The 15,422-nt window shown below is 45.0% G+C and overlaps 1 protein-coding gene across 1 annotated transcript in view; it reads left to right on the top strand.

Moving 5' to 3' along the window:
• SH3PXD2A (SH3 and PX domains 2A) overlaps positions 1-15,422 on the top strand; it is a 208,667-nt gene that overhangs the window by 52,861 nt on the left and 140,384 nt on the right. Inside the window, exons 3-4 of the mRNA XM_017726177.1 lie at positions 5,427-5,503; positions 14,848-14,939. Of these exons, the coding sequence (XP_017581666.1) occupies positions 5,427-5,503; positions 14,848-14,939 (169 nt within the window). The remainder of the gene's footprint in view (positions 1-5,426; positions 5,504-14,847; positions 14,940-15,422) is intronic.

Genomic DNA, 15,422 nt, shown 5'->3' with positions numbered 1-15,422 from the left:
TTTATCAGCTGAGGCTCTTTGGCAAGACAAGTGCAGCCAACAGTTCTGACTCTGTCACGAGTTTCTAACTTATTAAAAAAGTCCTTCCCCCTCCCACTGGTGGAAACACTATGAATCATTTCCCTCCCCTTTCTTTGTCAGGAGCAAATGCCATCAGTGTTAGGACTCTGGCACTGACTTTCTGACTCCAGGAAATAATGGGTGAAACAATCCATGGAAACTGGAATCCCCATTTAAAAGTAAGATATTATTTTGTAAGGAACACACCTCCCTTCTGGCTGCTATCAGATTGCCATCTGATTGACAATCACACATACTTCCATGAGAAAAATAGTTTTTTGTTCTATTCCATAGTGTTGTGCTGTTGATGTGTCTGTTTTACACTTCAAGGTGGCAGTGCATGTTTAAATGCTCCATTTGGGGCATAGACTGTGTGTTAGGTGCCCGAAAGTTTTGGCAGGACCCTGAGGTGGATGTCACAGCTTAAATGGGCTGAGGGCAATTTATGTCATATTTGATTGCAGGCCTGTGCTTATTTGGTGTATAAAAATAATTCAAACAGCCATGTGTGAGAATTAGAAGCCTTCATAAAAATACTTGAACAGCAAAATAGTTTTAGTTACACTGGAAGAAGCTGCTTAGCTCAAAAGGAGAACCTGTAACTGTATGAGGGCTAAATTCTTTATTTTTGTTTACTGATGCAACTGGTGCAGTGTAATTGCAAAAAGAGTCTGACCTCATCTCCCAAGTACCTCTGAGAAGTTGATCTGAGGTTGTATATATTGCTTGGCAATACATACAGACTTGGTACCTCCCAGTTTTCAGGTAAAAAAGGCAGAGAATCAACAGCACAGTAACAAGAACAACATGAAGAGGCAGAAGCAGGAGCTCTTTCTTGCTCCTGGGAGACAGAACTGACAGAACCGCCACAGCTGGAGCTTCTGTAGTCAAAGGCAGCACATGTCTCTTTTAAACGTAAATTGGATGAGACATTAGAGTACTTTTAATGCTCCCATTAGTCTTCAGGCTGTCCACTGTAGAGTATTTATCATATGGCTTGCTTCACTTACTGCATTCTGAAGTGTGGTGATGGTGCTTGGAATTCATGATTAAATGTCAGTATGCATTTGTCCATCATCCCTTTGATAGTGGGTTTGGTATCTTCTTAGTCTCTGGCAGAGGCTGTTTGCATCAAACAATTGGTGTCCTTAGGCCAATCCATCACCCAGACATACCTGGAAATGAGACTCAAGCTCAGCAATCAGAGAGTAAGACCAAGAGGTGAATCTGTTCTCTGTCAGATTTGGAAAGGAGCTAAAAACAATTTCCCTGCCTCCTTGTTGCCCCTGCAGCAGCTGCCGCTCACTGCCTGGCTCCAAAGGAGCAGCAGAGCTGGCAGCTCAGGGCTGAGCCACTGGCACAGTGGTGGGAAGATCACAAAGGCATCTCTAGAAGGTCTCAGGGCCTAGATATGCAGCACCTCTCCTTGGTGGTGAAAGGTGTGATCAGGAGATTTGTTTGGGAGCCTTACAAATCACCAGTCAAGGGCAGTGGCTGCTGACAGCTGGCATCTGCTGTGGTTGTAGGGGCTGTGTCCTGCTTTCTTGAAGAGGAAAGACAGGATTCTCCTGCTAGGCGTCCCCACAGGGACTTGCAGTGTTTCTTTGCCTGGTGGTGCCTGGTGCTGTCCTGCCTTGAGACCATGCTCCCCAGTGTCACCAAGCCCCCTGGGAGCTGGGCTTCTTCCCTATACAAACCACATCTGTGACTATTACAAAGCATTAGATCGTGGACCCTTCTGGTGTGCTCAACACAGGCTGTGGGCTAATGGGAACACCAGAGTGTTCAGATGTATTTAAACTGGTTTGTTCTTGGGCCTTGCGGCACTTGTTAAAAGTCTGTGATACTCCAAGTATGAGGTGATACAGGAATAAAGTGATATTCTGAGGATACATTTAAGCTTGCAGAATCAGCAGCTGCCAGATAGACAGTCTCCTGCATAGCTTTATTACTCCCACTTTGTGCACCCACTGTGTATACAGGAGGAAATTTAGGTCTTGTGAGAGAAGAGGTGTGTGGTCGTGAAATTAAAGACTACGTATATATATACACGCAGAGATGAAGGGATGACTTAAGATGTCCTCTACTATGTTAAACCTGATACTTTGCCTCTTATCCATATTAATTTCCTAGGAATAATATTTTCTTTAAAGAAAAAACGATAAAAATAAATACTGTTATCCTGCATTAGCAGCAGGGCTGGAGCCCTGTGTCTTTCCCACGTCTCTCTTTCCAAGTGCTGCTGTCCTCAGAGCCCTTCCTATCATGTGCCAGACCTCCCTTGGCCCTGTCCAAGCCTGGCACATCAGTGAATGAAATATTTGCATGAGGCAGCATCATTTCATGTAACCTATGACTTCCCATCTGAATTGAGACAGACTTCCTGTTCATTTCCTAGCTGGGCTGCAGCATGGTTAAAAGCCACTCATCCTTTTGTAAAACAGGGCTGTAGTGCATGAGGAGGCTTAAAAGAGCTGCAGTAAAATTCAGGAGAGAGGAAGCGGCACGCTACGTACTCACACAGAATAGATCCTTTCCTTAGAGGTGGGGCTTTCCCCAGAGGAAAAGCCAAGTGGCATATAAACCACTACTCCACCCTCACGAGGAAATTGCCTGGGCTGTTCTGCATTTACCAGCCACTCTGGAACTTCCCCACTTGATGTTGGTGCTGGGTGAAATGCTCCCTTCCAGTGCCGTCCAGAGGGCTCCTTGCTGGCTGATGTGTTCCTGCTGCCCAGCTCTCTGCCTTCCCTGGATTGATGGTGACCCTACCTCCCTTGTTAGGCTAGGCTTTCCATTGATGGGGTCTGCACTCACTTGGAATAGGTAGAGAGTGTACAACATGGGCCTCTCACATTCCCTTCCTTTTCCAGTCCTGTGGGACCTTCCTTGCTTTCAGAGGAAGACCAGGAGAAAAGCGGGAACTGGAGAAAGCAGTAGTAACTCGCACTGGGTCTGCAGTGGTTCCTGCTGGTCGGTTGCGGTGGCTTTGACTGAGCTTCTGTCAGCATGGTCTATCTTCCCAGACAAGGGAAGAAGCTGGGCATTTGGGAAGCCGTTCCTCCTTAGAGGTACTTCAGTGGCTCTGTCAATGAGACTTCTCTGTCTGAGGATCTCCAGAATTTGTGAGGGGGTCCCTCCTTGCTACCCATCAGAACTGGATGTGTTTGCAGAGTGTCCTTGTTTTTCTTCTTTCTTTTTCCTTGTTGACTGCAACTCCATGGTGCTCTAAAATACCCAGCCCTCTCCAGATCTCAGCTTTGAATGCCATATTGGACTGGGCAGCTACAGATCTTCCCCACTGGCCTCATTGAGCCTTTTCCAGCTTCCAATAGTAGAAGGAAAATCTTCCTTTTGCTGATGGGATAAAAATGGAAGCACCTTCTGGGCTTTGTTTTGTCCTAACACCACAGTCATCCTGATATTTTCCATCTCCATTTAAGGACTGAATTAAGATTCATCATATCCTGGGGTCTTTTTCATACTCTGTTTAATATAACATTCTTTATTATTACTTTTAGAAAAGCTGAGTTGCATTTACAGGAGATCTTTCATGTGTTTAAGTCTTTGGTTCCTTTATGTTTTTATATGGTCACCCATTCAACTTTCGACTCATGGCTTGAACTGAAAACAGGAAGGACAGAAAGCGAGAATGTTTCCAAAATGTCGTTTTCTCTTTGCAGTATATTTATAAAAGTTGCAAAAAAAATACCAAGATCTCCCACACCAGCATTTCTGAAGCACTGAGAAAGGAACTACTCCTTTCTCCATAGCTACCCCCACCTCTTTCCCCCCCAAAAAAGCAGCTTACTGTAGTTATGCAGTACAAGTAAAGTGTGATGATCCTCGAGGCAGGTAATTCTCACCATTTACCAGACAGAGAAACAGGAAAGCAAGAATGTTTTGGTGTGTCCAGAGTGGGTCAGTGCAGGGAGATAGAAGTGTCACTTTCCTTCTCCAGCAGCTTTTGACTAACTTACTCAAGCTGAGATGACTGTCTCGGACACCCATTGAAGATTTCCCCTGTGACCACAAGGTATCACGTCCTACAGGGATGGCTCAACACCAGCGCAGTAATGAGATAACCGCAGGGAACCCAGAGAGATAAACTGGTGGCACCAGGAAATGGCTTTACCTCACAGCACACACTGTTTTGTTGCCAGAATTGGGGATAAAGATAAACCACTTTCTCCTGTCTGAAACAAAAGGCTTTAACACCTTCCAGATTAGCAGCTATGGAGGAAAAGGCAGCCAAAAAGAGCTGCATCTGGGGGGAACTTCAAGACTCTGCTACTGGACTGTCAAAGGCTGCCATTTCATTAACCTCTCAGATTGTGTAATCGTGACAAAGTCAAAGCCACATATTCAGATTTTGGATCTGATTTGATTTCTTAGTCCACTTTCTTATCTCACAATCTGTGGATCAGTATATTTGCCTGTTGGCAGAAGTAGTTTAGAGCAGGGTGTGGTATATATGTTGTGGGTTTTTTCATCGACATTTCATGGACTAAATAATGCTGGCAGATACTGTTTTCTTCTGCCACAAAGAGAACATACAATTTATTCTTGTCTCATTATATTAAAATAAATACAGCACAAAAGGAAAAGGGAAGAAAACTACCAAAAAAGGATATGAAGATATAATCCCTTCTAGCTAAAAAAATACCAACTCTATGACATCCTTGTGTGTGGGGAAACTCAGCTCCTAGATTATTTTGATAAACTTCGTTAAAATCAGTTTCACACAAAACCCTGTTGTTTATTTAATCTTAACTGCTTGCAGAAATGTCATCCAGTAAAGAAATGGAGGTTATTATTTTTTTTTAGTTTCAGAAAAAAAGAGTTTGTTTATTTTTCTTCTGTTATTTGGTTTCTCTGTGTAGATTTATAAGGGTTCTGTCACCAACAGTCTTGTATTTGCTTGTGAGCTGGGTGTGTGGTTTGTCTGCCTGGAAGGGCAGGAGCATCCACAGTGGGAGGCAGCTGAGTGGGGAGCAGATGGAGCCCAGCGATGCTTCCTGCACAGCCAGCATGGACATGTCAAAGTGACCCTGAATTAGGAGCGAGTCATGACATAGTGTCAGTCCATTCCAAGATAGTGCCATCACTGCAAGGGAAGCAAAACCTTTTGTGTTACCTACAGGATGAAATTAGAAACCCCCCTCTGCCCCATTAGTTTCTGGGCCCCCTTCAAGCAGCGCACACAGGCAGGACTGTGGTGGCAGTCATCCAGCTTTCATGCCAACAGCCATGGTTGGAGTCAGGGATGAAACTCTGTCTGCTGCCCTGCCTGCTTGGTGCTGCTGTGCTGTCCCACATGGCAGGTGATGCCCCTAACCCTCCCCTTTCATGTGTTCTCTCCTTAGGCAAGATCCTGTTCCGGAGGAGCCATGTCCGAGACGTAGCAGTGAAGAGGCTGAAGCCCATTGACGAGTACTGCAGGGTAAGGGCCCTGGGGAGTGCAGGGCAGCCCTCCTGCCTGGGGGGCTCAGGGCCACCACCAGCACTGGCATTTCCCTGCTGGGTAGTGCTGACATCCGTCACAGGGAGGGATGGTGCTTCCCAAATACCACCCAGACTAATAGAGCAGGTGGAAGCAGGCCACTGTTTGCTCCCAGGGTCCTTGCAGCATTTTCCCTGGCAAACTTTATGTACTGGTTTGGTGCCTCATTCATTCAGTAAAGGCTCTAAGTCTCACCTGCCCTAAGTGTGGATTTTGATTCCACATCAGCCTCGATGATTCAGGAGTTGAGCAGGCAGAGTGGCACAACTAAGATAGTTAGTGTTTTCGTCTGTTTCCTGCCTCTCTGTCCCCTGGTGCCACATGAGGGACAGTAGTGGCAGGTGCAGCACTGAGGGTGGACCAGTGTCTTCCAGGAGTGTTCCTCCTCATGAGTGAAAGCCTGGAAATTTATTGCTGGGCAGAAAAGCATGGCTCTATTGAGGAGAAGATTAAGCCACTTAATTTTTCCTTTCTAGCCTAAGATTTATGATTTCATAATTAATTCTCTGTCAGTAGAATAAAAGTAATTTCTAAGCAAGTAGGATTCTCAGTTTTTGTAGAGGTATTGAGTGCATCAGCACATTATTTAAACCCCAGACTTCCTCTCTTACTTCCCATGAGGTTTTCTTTCCATTTTTAGAAAGCCAGAGGAGCAGGTGGAGGGGGAAAAAAGCATTCCCAAGAACTTCTCCAGTCAGACAGTTGCTCATCCAAAATTGGAAGCAGATTGCCAAAGTGCCTGAGGCGTGCTGGAGGGTGGTGGTGGTGGTGAAACCCATGCCATCTGCACCCCCCGGGTGAGGAAGCTGCGATTAAAGTCTTGTCTCATGAGATCAGGCTTTCTTGTGTGACAATTAGTGTACTGTCTTCCTGCTGGCAGCCAAGTGGCTCTTTCTGAAATATGTAGGGTCTCAGTGGGTCCCCAGCCGCCCTCCTTCAGACAGGAACTGCCGGCGACAGGAGCGGCGAGGGCTGACTGGTGTCCGGGTTCACCCAGCAGATGCGTGGTGGGGAAAGCAGTGACCAGGGGCAGCTGATTCTCTGGGACCCCATTGTCCGTGCCCAGACAGACCTGACCTGACCCAGCCAGGCCTGCTGGGGCTCCGCTGGTCATGGCCAAGGGGTGTGTTTTGGCATTGGCTGATGGCACATTGGTTGACACTGCGGTGCTGTGATTCCTGCTCTTCTCATTTCATCTTCTCTCTCTTGGAGAAGTCTGGCTCAGGTCATAGAATCATAGAATGGTTTCACTTTGGTTCAGATCTGCTGCTGCTGCCCAGATGTGGCTGGATACGTCCCTGAAGCCAAGCTGTTTACTTCTCTGTGTACTGATAGATGCTGCTTTTCTGGACATAGACCCTGCAGTGCTGGATTAGCCCAGTTTCCCCCAGCCCAGCGCTTTCTGTCTCCAGCAGCAGCCACAGTAGTTCTCAGCACTGAGTATGACAAACCTGTAGTGACTTCTCCAGAATATTATTCCAGTGATTTCTGGCAAGTACACTGATGTAGTGTCTTTATATTTAATTTTGCAGTTTACTGTAATTTGTATTTAATTTGCCTCTGCACTCCACAGTAGAAGGTGTTTAAATCTGGGTGGCATTGAAGGGGTTATAGTCACTGAAAAGCATGAGCAGGAATTGCATCTCATGTCTGTGAATGGTTCAAGGGGGCTACATCCCCCACAGTGTCTTTCTGCATGGGGTGTCATGTCTTTAAGAAAAGCAGGCCCTGGCTAATTCTTCAATCCCCAAGGGATGTATCTTATTGGAGCATGTATGACTGTGGTTGTACCTTAGTTGGGCTGTAAGTAGGTCAGTTCTTCAGTCAGTGCTGGGAAATAAAGCAATGCCAAGCTTTTTTTTCCCATCCCCTGCATTTGACTCTAAATCCTTTCCCAGACATGAATTTGTCTCCAGTGTGGATAATAGGCAAGTTTGTGCCCCCTCTTCAAAATCAGTGTAGAAGTAACTTATGATGTCCTGCCTGTCATCAGATCCAGTTTCTTTGCCTTCTGCTACATCTTCCTCCTAATTACAGGGAGTAAATGAAGATGGCAGCTGGTCACGCCATTGTCTGGCACAGAACATACCCAGTCATTCTTAAATCCCACAGCACACAGTAGGCAACCTGTATAAATTAACTGGGACCTGAGACTTGCAATTCATACCTCCCAACGTATCTAAAGCTGCACATTTTATGAGAATAGGCTTTTCTTTTGAACATTTATGGTTCATCCCATTTGCATTTATTCAGAGAATGATTGTCCTGTGTTACTACTGTTCCAAACCTGGCCTAGGATATGAAAATCCACAAGACTGAAAATAATATGAAAATCAGGCACTGAACATCAGTACACTGAAAAGTACAAAGAATTTAGGAAAATGGCATGTGGAGGGAGAGCTTTACGGTACCGTAAAGTCAGTGGTAGTTCTGCTGCTGACCTTCTTTGGGGACAGGATTTCATCTCTGGGGCTTAGCAGAAACTCAAAATTCAGAAATGCTTTCTTGCTACCTTTGCTGAAGGTCACCACTTACAAGGTTTCTGGGAACATGACCTGTGTAACCTTACTGTAACTTTTCCATCCTGATACAAAGTTAACCAGGAATGACAGGAAACTGTGAATTGGGAACAGAAAGTTGAGTGGTGAGTCTGAACCAGAACAGCCTCACTTTACCAGCCTAAACCAGACACAGGGTCTCTCTCTATTCGGCTGTGCTGCAGAACCAACCTGAGTGACTTGCGTAGCTCTAGTGCTGAGATCAGTGAATCCACTCGTGTTTTAAGAGAAGTGCTTGCTTTTTTTTCTAGTAAAATACTGTTTCCTACTCTGTAGCAGGTACTGGTGCATGTGTATGACTTGAGAGTGGGATCATGCCCACCTCTTGGGAAGTGTTACCCGTTTATTGCTTTTCTACCTCTCTCCAGTGGATATTTTGACTCTTTAGAGAATTGTATGGAACTGTAGAGCAAGAGCATAATTTTGACAAGTTCAGTCCTGCTTCTATAAGAGTTCAAAGCTTATGTTACTCTTCAAATGGATAGGCTGACAAATTTGAAAAAATTAGAGAATTATGCTGGAATGATGTGGGTAAAGCTGGTGGAGTACATGTGATGTGGGATAATAAAATAAATAAACAAAACAATAGACCTCTGTCCCCTGGAATCTGTGTGGCAGCAGAGGAGGGAGGCAGGTTCAAATGCAAAGTTCATGGTATTTTTTTTTTTTGCAAGATCAGAGTTCTCCATCCATTTCATCTGTCCTGGAAAGCCAAAGCACAAATGGGGATGCAAATGTTTGACCATTTGTTGTCTTGTTTTTGCAGACTGTCTGGCAGTGTGGCAGTTTGCATGGCTGAGAAGCAGGTCTTACTCCTGCTATGTGTTTGTGGTTTCTGTGCCAGGAACAGGCAGAGGCTCTCTGAGAGTTTGTGGGGATACTTGGCAGTAAGGGGAGTTCTGCAGAATATTCTGTGTCAGGGGCATGATCACACTGGACCCTACAGCTTTGTCCTCTGTACCCCTCATGTGTGGGTTATTCCCAATGCATTGTACCAGCAGAGAGAAATGCCATCACAGAGGTAACCGGGCCAGTGTTTTTGCTAAGGCTGCAAGAAACTTTAAAGTTGCAATGAAAATGAGAGGAGTGGGATACACAGGAAGATTTCCAGGGGTTTTCTCATCTATAAACACGAAAGTGCAGAGTCTGGATGTCCTTACTAGTAACCTGAGTGAGTTACCAAACAAACTGTGTTTTGCCAGTAAATGTGTGCTGCCCACTGGAATTAGTCTCTCTGGATGATTTCCCTCTTAACTGTAGGCTTGGATTTAGTTTAGTGTGATTTAAGGTCTTCTGGGCTCATTTGGCCTGATTTTCTAAATTTGTTTAGGAATTTTTGCCGATGTGAAAGAAAGAGCAACTTCATAGACCTCCCTTCCCGAGGGGCATTTTATTTATGAAGCTTTTGATCTCTCAAACACACCTCTGGTGTTTGTTTGTCCAGTACGTACCATCCTGTCTTCAAAAAGGACCTTTCAGGTCAGTGGTTCACAAAACTGTCGCTCTGTCCTTCACAGCCCTCTGGGAAGACTCAGGCCAGAATTTGCTGACTTCCATATTTTTGTGTGTTGATCCTAATTGAGGGAAGCATCTTTGTGCAGGGAAGACCTTAAGATGTAAAGTCCCATTGTCATAAACACTAACCCGGGTTTGTCACATGCCTTCATGCTGTCCCATAAAGCTGGATATGGCTTTAAGTAGAAGCTTAGGGGTTTTTCTGTAGTGAGGCTTGAGTACCCAAATGGACACCACCTTAATAAAAATTCAATTAGCAAGTCACATCAGTGCCAGGAAGTACTGGTCATTCTTTTATTAATGTTCACTATTTGAGAGACCGTACTTCACAAACATAATTGCCTCCCTCTTAGTCTCTCAGTCCTGCCTCTGTTTCAAGGTTTAATCCTTGAACCTGTCAAGACAGGCACACAGACATTTCTCTCTCTATCCATTGTACAACTAAGTTAATTTGATTGAAGATGGAATAGTAGTCCTGGTCAAGAATGGGAGTTTAACTGAAATACTTTCAAAATTTATCTGTTGTTAATGCAATACTTTCAAACTTGATCTGTCATTTTTTAATCCATGTTTCAGAATCCTGATGCATTTAGACTGGCTGCAGTAATGAGAGTTAATTATTTGCAGCACTCCTCTCAGCACCTGGAGCAGAGTCTTGCATTCCATTGTGCTGTGGTGCTTCTATGCCAGAAGCTCTTACATGTTCCAGTTACTTCCAAAACTGCACTGTCTTTCCTCCTTCTCTCAGCTCTTTATTTATTCCCACTTCTTCTCCAGTCTGAATCACCACCATGCACTCTTCATCCACTTCTCTGCCTGACTGTCAGTGTTTGCCATCCACCACTTCAGTGCTTTAGTTCAAGCTTGGAGGCTCTCAGACAAACAGAAGGTGTTTTCGTATAGATGAAACAATTTATTTCTTTGTTCTGAGAAATTATCTATTTTAGTCGCACCTGCCCCCTTGCTGGGCTCATGACCATTCCCAAACATCTGGCTCTAGTGATTAATGTTAATGAAAATGATAAACAATTAGAGGAAGAGTAAGGGAGTCCTAACTGTGCAGTATCGTGAGCTGGCCCTGTGTATTTGTATGCAGAGCTGGGAATAAACCCACTGGATATTAGGGATTTAAAAGCTGTGCATCCAAAGTGTCTCTAGAGGCTGTGTGGAGGCAATCAGTGATTCACCCCTTCCAGACACCCATGGCAGGGGGTAGACAAAGCATCCTCTGAAGATGTTGCTCTTTCTCTAGTGATGATACAAGTTGCTAGACAAGTGTGAGCAGCCTCCCATTTAAGACACATAAAGTTCAGTGGGGTGAATACCATTCTGTGCATATATACACACAGATGTGCTGTGCATCTCTGCATACACACATCTGTGCATCAGTTTTTTATAAACATCTCTGCATAAATGTAACCCACAGCACTCAGTGCATCGTTACGAGTACCTGCAGGGTTTTATACCATGTATTCCATGAAGCCTTTGAGCTGTGATACAGCCCCACAGAGCAGTTTTTTCCAGTTCATGTAACCTTAAGCAATGATCCCCTGCCTGCACTTGGTGCTCTGCTGGCTTCGATTGCTGTGTACAGCACGCAGCAGCTTTCCACAGGTGCTGTGAGCGTGGCTGGCCATCCCCAGCACCGACGGCTGCCTGCTCACACCCTGCCTCACTTTACTGCTTTTCAACTGCCTTTCAAGTCATCTGCTCTGCAAGACTGTCTGTAACCTGTAATATAGAGACAGACATCATTACAGGCTGGAATGACACATGAAAGCCTATCTCCTGAGGGATGTGTGAGGGCTGAGCGGTGCACATCCCCCTGTGCATGCCAAGCAAGGAAACATGCTATTACTGATAGTACTTGATGCTTGTGCAAGGCTGAATTCTGCTTGCTGGCACTTTTTGTCTCTCACCTTTCCTGTGCGAGTTCCTTGCTGTTCCTGGATGCTTGCTGTTTGTAGCTGTGTGTATTTACCTCTGGTTTCCACATCCCCAGAAGAATGTCACTTCCCTGTCCTTTCTGTCCTTTCACCATCTGTGTTCCTCTTTGTCTTTACACTTCTTCCCTTGACCCTGCAGTCTTTCCTTCAGGCTGTTGCAGCTTTGCCCTGGAACTGTCTTGCTGGAAATGCCAGAAGCTTGTATTTTCCCCTTGCAGAGTGACAGTGATGTCACTCATCTCCTCAATGCACTTTTTGTTTGCTCACCAGAACTGTGTTGGCCTTGACTTGTTCATAGTGAATATTATGTATTTGCTGAAGAGACACTTGTTTCGCTAAACAGTGTTGCTGCTCCCTGCTGCTATTCAAAAATTAATAGAAGGATTCTGATTGGGTTTATACTCATTTGCACCTTTTTTACCCTTTCTTAGAGTTTCTTACCACTTCTTCAGGTTTTGTTCCTTTAAAAAAAAAAAAAAAAGTAAAAATTGACTGGCTGGACTTTACACCTGAGCTTCCCATAAAACCTGCAATGGCAAGTTACTATGGGGTGGATTTCAGTCCATCTGCATAAGGCTGGAAGTTGCAGCATTTTGGGAGATGATTCAGAAGCAGAAGAGCCAGCCCTGCCCCAGGGTGGGAAGGTGGATGGATGGGTGTGGAAATGACTGGCTGATTTTTATCCATGCCCTGCAAAAGCCTGGAGTCGGAGAGGTGCTTTTCAGTTACCCCCTTCTGCTTGGCAGGACCACAGTGCTTGTGGAGATTTCCAGGCAGCCAACCACTGATTCAGGAGGTTCAGATTTCCCAAAGCTTCCCTTGATTTAGAAACAAAAATCTCCACATCAGCTTTGCGTTCCTCCGTCGCTGAAAACCCACTCTGTGCTCCAGCTCAGTATTGACATATGGAGCCTGGTTCTTGGGAAGGGTGAGCGCCTGTGGCCTGTGGGGAAGTGGTGGCTCTTTGAGAAGGTGTCTGATGCTGAGACCCCCCACAATGGGTGTAACTTGGGTGTTCGTGTTTCTCTCGTAATGATACCTATCGTTTGCAGTGCTTGCTCTTGCCCCATTGACTGCGCAGGATTGAGCCCTTTGAGATTTCAAAACACACTGTAGATATTGAATATCTAAGCCTCCTAACCTTTCTGCAGATTAGGTAAGTGTTATTGCTCAGCAGTGTAAGGGGTTAACTGAAGATATATCCCAGCTGAATTTGATGAAAAGAGGTTAAGTAACCTGCCCTAACCAAGAAGGGTGTGAGTAGTAGAGCCAGTGCTAAATATCAATTCCATCCACTGTTGGTTAGACATCATTGCTTTGCTGTCTCTTGCTTGAGGTGCAGATGAGTAAGTGTTGTTTATGTTCTTGTTAGCCCATGCTGGTGAGGCATTTCTCTTTCAAAATGCTGTGATTGTTACTATTCCTGGGCACTTCCTGACTTCCCAGTGTTATTCCTGGTTTGCCAGCTGGATGCATGTGTTTGTGTACAGTAGGAATAAAGGCAGAGCTCACACCTTTGTTACACTTTCAGGCAAGTTTGAACACACAGAAGTGGAGATGAGGGCATCCTTTGTTTACATAAAAGTGCTTGAGATTGCCAGCTGTTCCTTTTCATCCTGCCTTAGTGCAGCAGCCAGTGGTGCTTACCCTGGCACTTGGACTCACCAAGCTGTTGCCTGGCTTCTGCATCTGATGCTGCTTCCTTTTTGCAGGGTATCTTTTTCAGCTCTGTAGTGCAATTGCATATGACCAAAGGTCAGATCCTCATTCTTCACAGGTCTAGTGATACCAAATGAATTTTCCTAATGTTTTTATAACATCCCTTCACAAAGAAAATGAGAGCTGTAGGTGTGAAAGCATTTGACTTTGAATTTCTGAACACCTCAAAACAAGACCCCATCATCTAATACTGGAGACCTGCAGTTTCACAGCAGGATTTTTCCAACTCTTTTCCTTCACATCCCCAAGAAAATGGGGTCTTGGAAACAAATCTGGCCACTTTCAGAGCCTTGTTAAAAACCACTGTGGTGGTAACCAACTGCCCTGTCTTGCCTTTGTGCTTTGGTTGGACCTTCTGGTGTGTCTGACCAAGAACAGTCAGATGTCTCATGGTTAATATAACCTGTTCACCTTAATGCATCTTCATTTAGCTCTGGTGCAGTTTTTCATCTGTCTTTCAAGATTGTTTGTCCTACTTTCAACTAGGAGAAGAGCCAGACAATCTCATTTTGTCAAACAGGTTTACAGAAACTCTAAGAAGCTTGGTCTATATTTAACCTTTGGCCTATTTTCAACATAACTTAGCACAGGAGGAGGTGAAGTCCAGCCTCTTTTCCTCTCCTGCTTGTCATTTCTGGAGGCAGTCTCGGAGGCATGTCACTGAGAGCTGCTGCCCCATCTCTGTGGGCTGAGAACAGCTCTTTGACCTCTTTTGGCACCATCAGGCTCTAGATTCTGAACAGCAAATTCATAGCATGTTTGTGCCTTGTGTGCTTCTCTTGAGTCTCGCTTTCCAGTTCGCTTCAACATAATGTGTTGAATGTGGGTGATGTCCAGACTGTACTAAGCTATTGCTGAATGTGACAAGTGCTGTGTCCCTCTGCCAAGGCGAGTGCACAGACATTGTTAGCCAGGATGTGCTGTTCTTCATGCAGAAAAAGCCTCTCTGTGTTTTGGTTGGGTTTGATTTGGTTTTTTCAGACACTTAATCAAACTTCCTGTCCTGTTAATTTAGGAGCAAATTATTGTTTGGTTTGGTTATGGGGTTTTTTTAGCGAACTCGGCTTTTTGTGTAGGCAGTGCTTAATGGAAAGCTTTATGGAGCACATTAATCTGTTGTCTTGGTGGGTGCTGAATTTGTGTGCATTGACATAAGGCCCGTAAGCCCTAACCTCAGTGTTTGAGGTGTTGTGCAAGCCCACGTCACAGACTGTCCCAGGCACAGAGCACTTACCTATGCAGCATCATGGTTTTGCACTTGTGGACCAAATTCTGCTCTTGAACACGTGGCAAAATAAATTACATTGGCTGATTCTAGGATCTGTTGCTTGTCTGAGTTCATTGAATCCTACTTGACATTTACAGTCAGGGCTCTCTGTTTCCTGTCTTCTCAGGTAAGCAGCCAGGCATGATGCTGTTCTTCAGTATTCCTTTCCCCCTGCCAGGACTGTTTTGCCTCCTCTTGCTTGGTAGTTTAGATTTTTGAGGCCAGGTTTCAAACTTGGCTTATGTCTAAGTGCTTCTCACTCCCTGTTTTGTTTTGCAGGCGCTGGTTCGGCTTCCTCCCCATATTTCACAGTGCGATGAAGTCTTCAGGTTCTTCGAGGCTCGCCCAGAAGACCTTAACCCTCCAAAAGAGTAAGTGTTGTGATGGTTTTCCAGTGCTGCTCAGTACAGTTTGATTAGCTGGAAGGAAAAGGTCATTTGTTTTTATTACTGCTGTAGACGTGGGAACGGATTTTGTTGCTTTCAAGCACTACCTAGAAAATGCCCAGCAGTTACACACAACCACTTTGGGTGAGTGGAGGACAGGGAAGTCAAGCAACCCTCAGACACAATTTTCAGCCATCCTCCACCCACCTTTGCATTGTTTCTTGCTCATGGTTCTAATGAGGGAACCTCCCCTGGTTTGTGGGTTTTACCTGATAGTTATCGCCAAAGAGTCATTTAGTTCCCAAAAAGCATTGGCTCAGTAGCAGGGGGAAATCCTGCCAGTAAGCACTTGGTTCATAATTACCAGCTGCTTCTTTAAATGTACTCCTGCCCAGAGATACTTAGTTATCTGTAGGGAGCAAGACTGTGGTCCAGATCCAAAATTGTCTCTGGAGAGTCTATTCTTTC

This window comes from Corvus brachyrhynchos, unplaced genomic scaffold, assembly GCF_000691975.1.
Source record: "Corvus brachyrhynchos isolate BGI_N302 unplaced genomic scaffold, ASM69197v1 scaffold61, whole genome shotgun sequence".
Taxonomy (NCBI): domain Eukaryota; kingdom Metazoa; phylum Chordata; class Aves; order Passeriformes; family Corvidae; genus Corvus; species Corvus brachyrhynchos.
The sequence above is the reverse complement of the archived record's forward strand: the minus strand, read 5'-3'. Positions and strand labels throughout refer to the sequence as shown.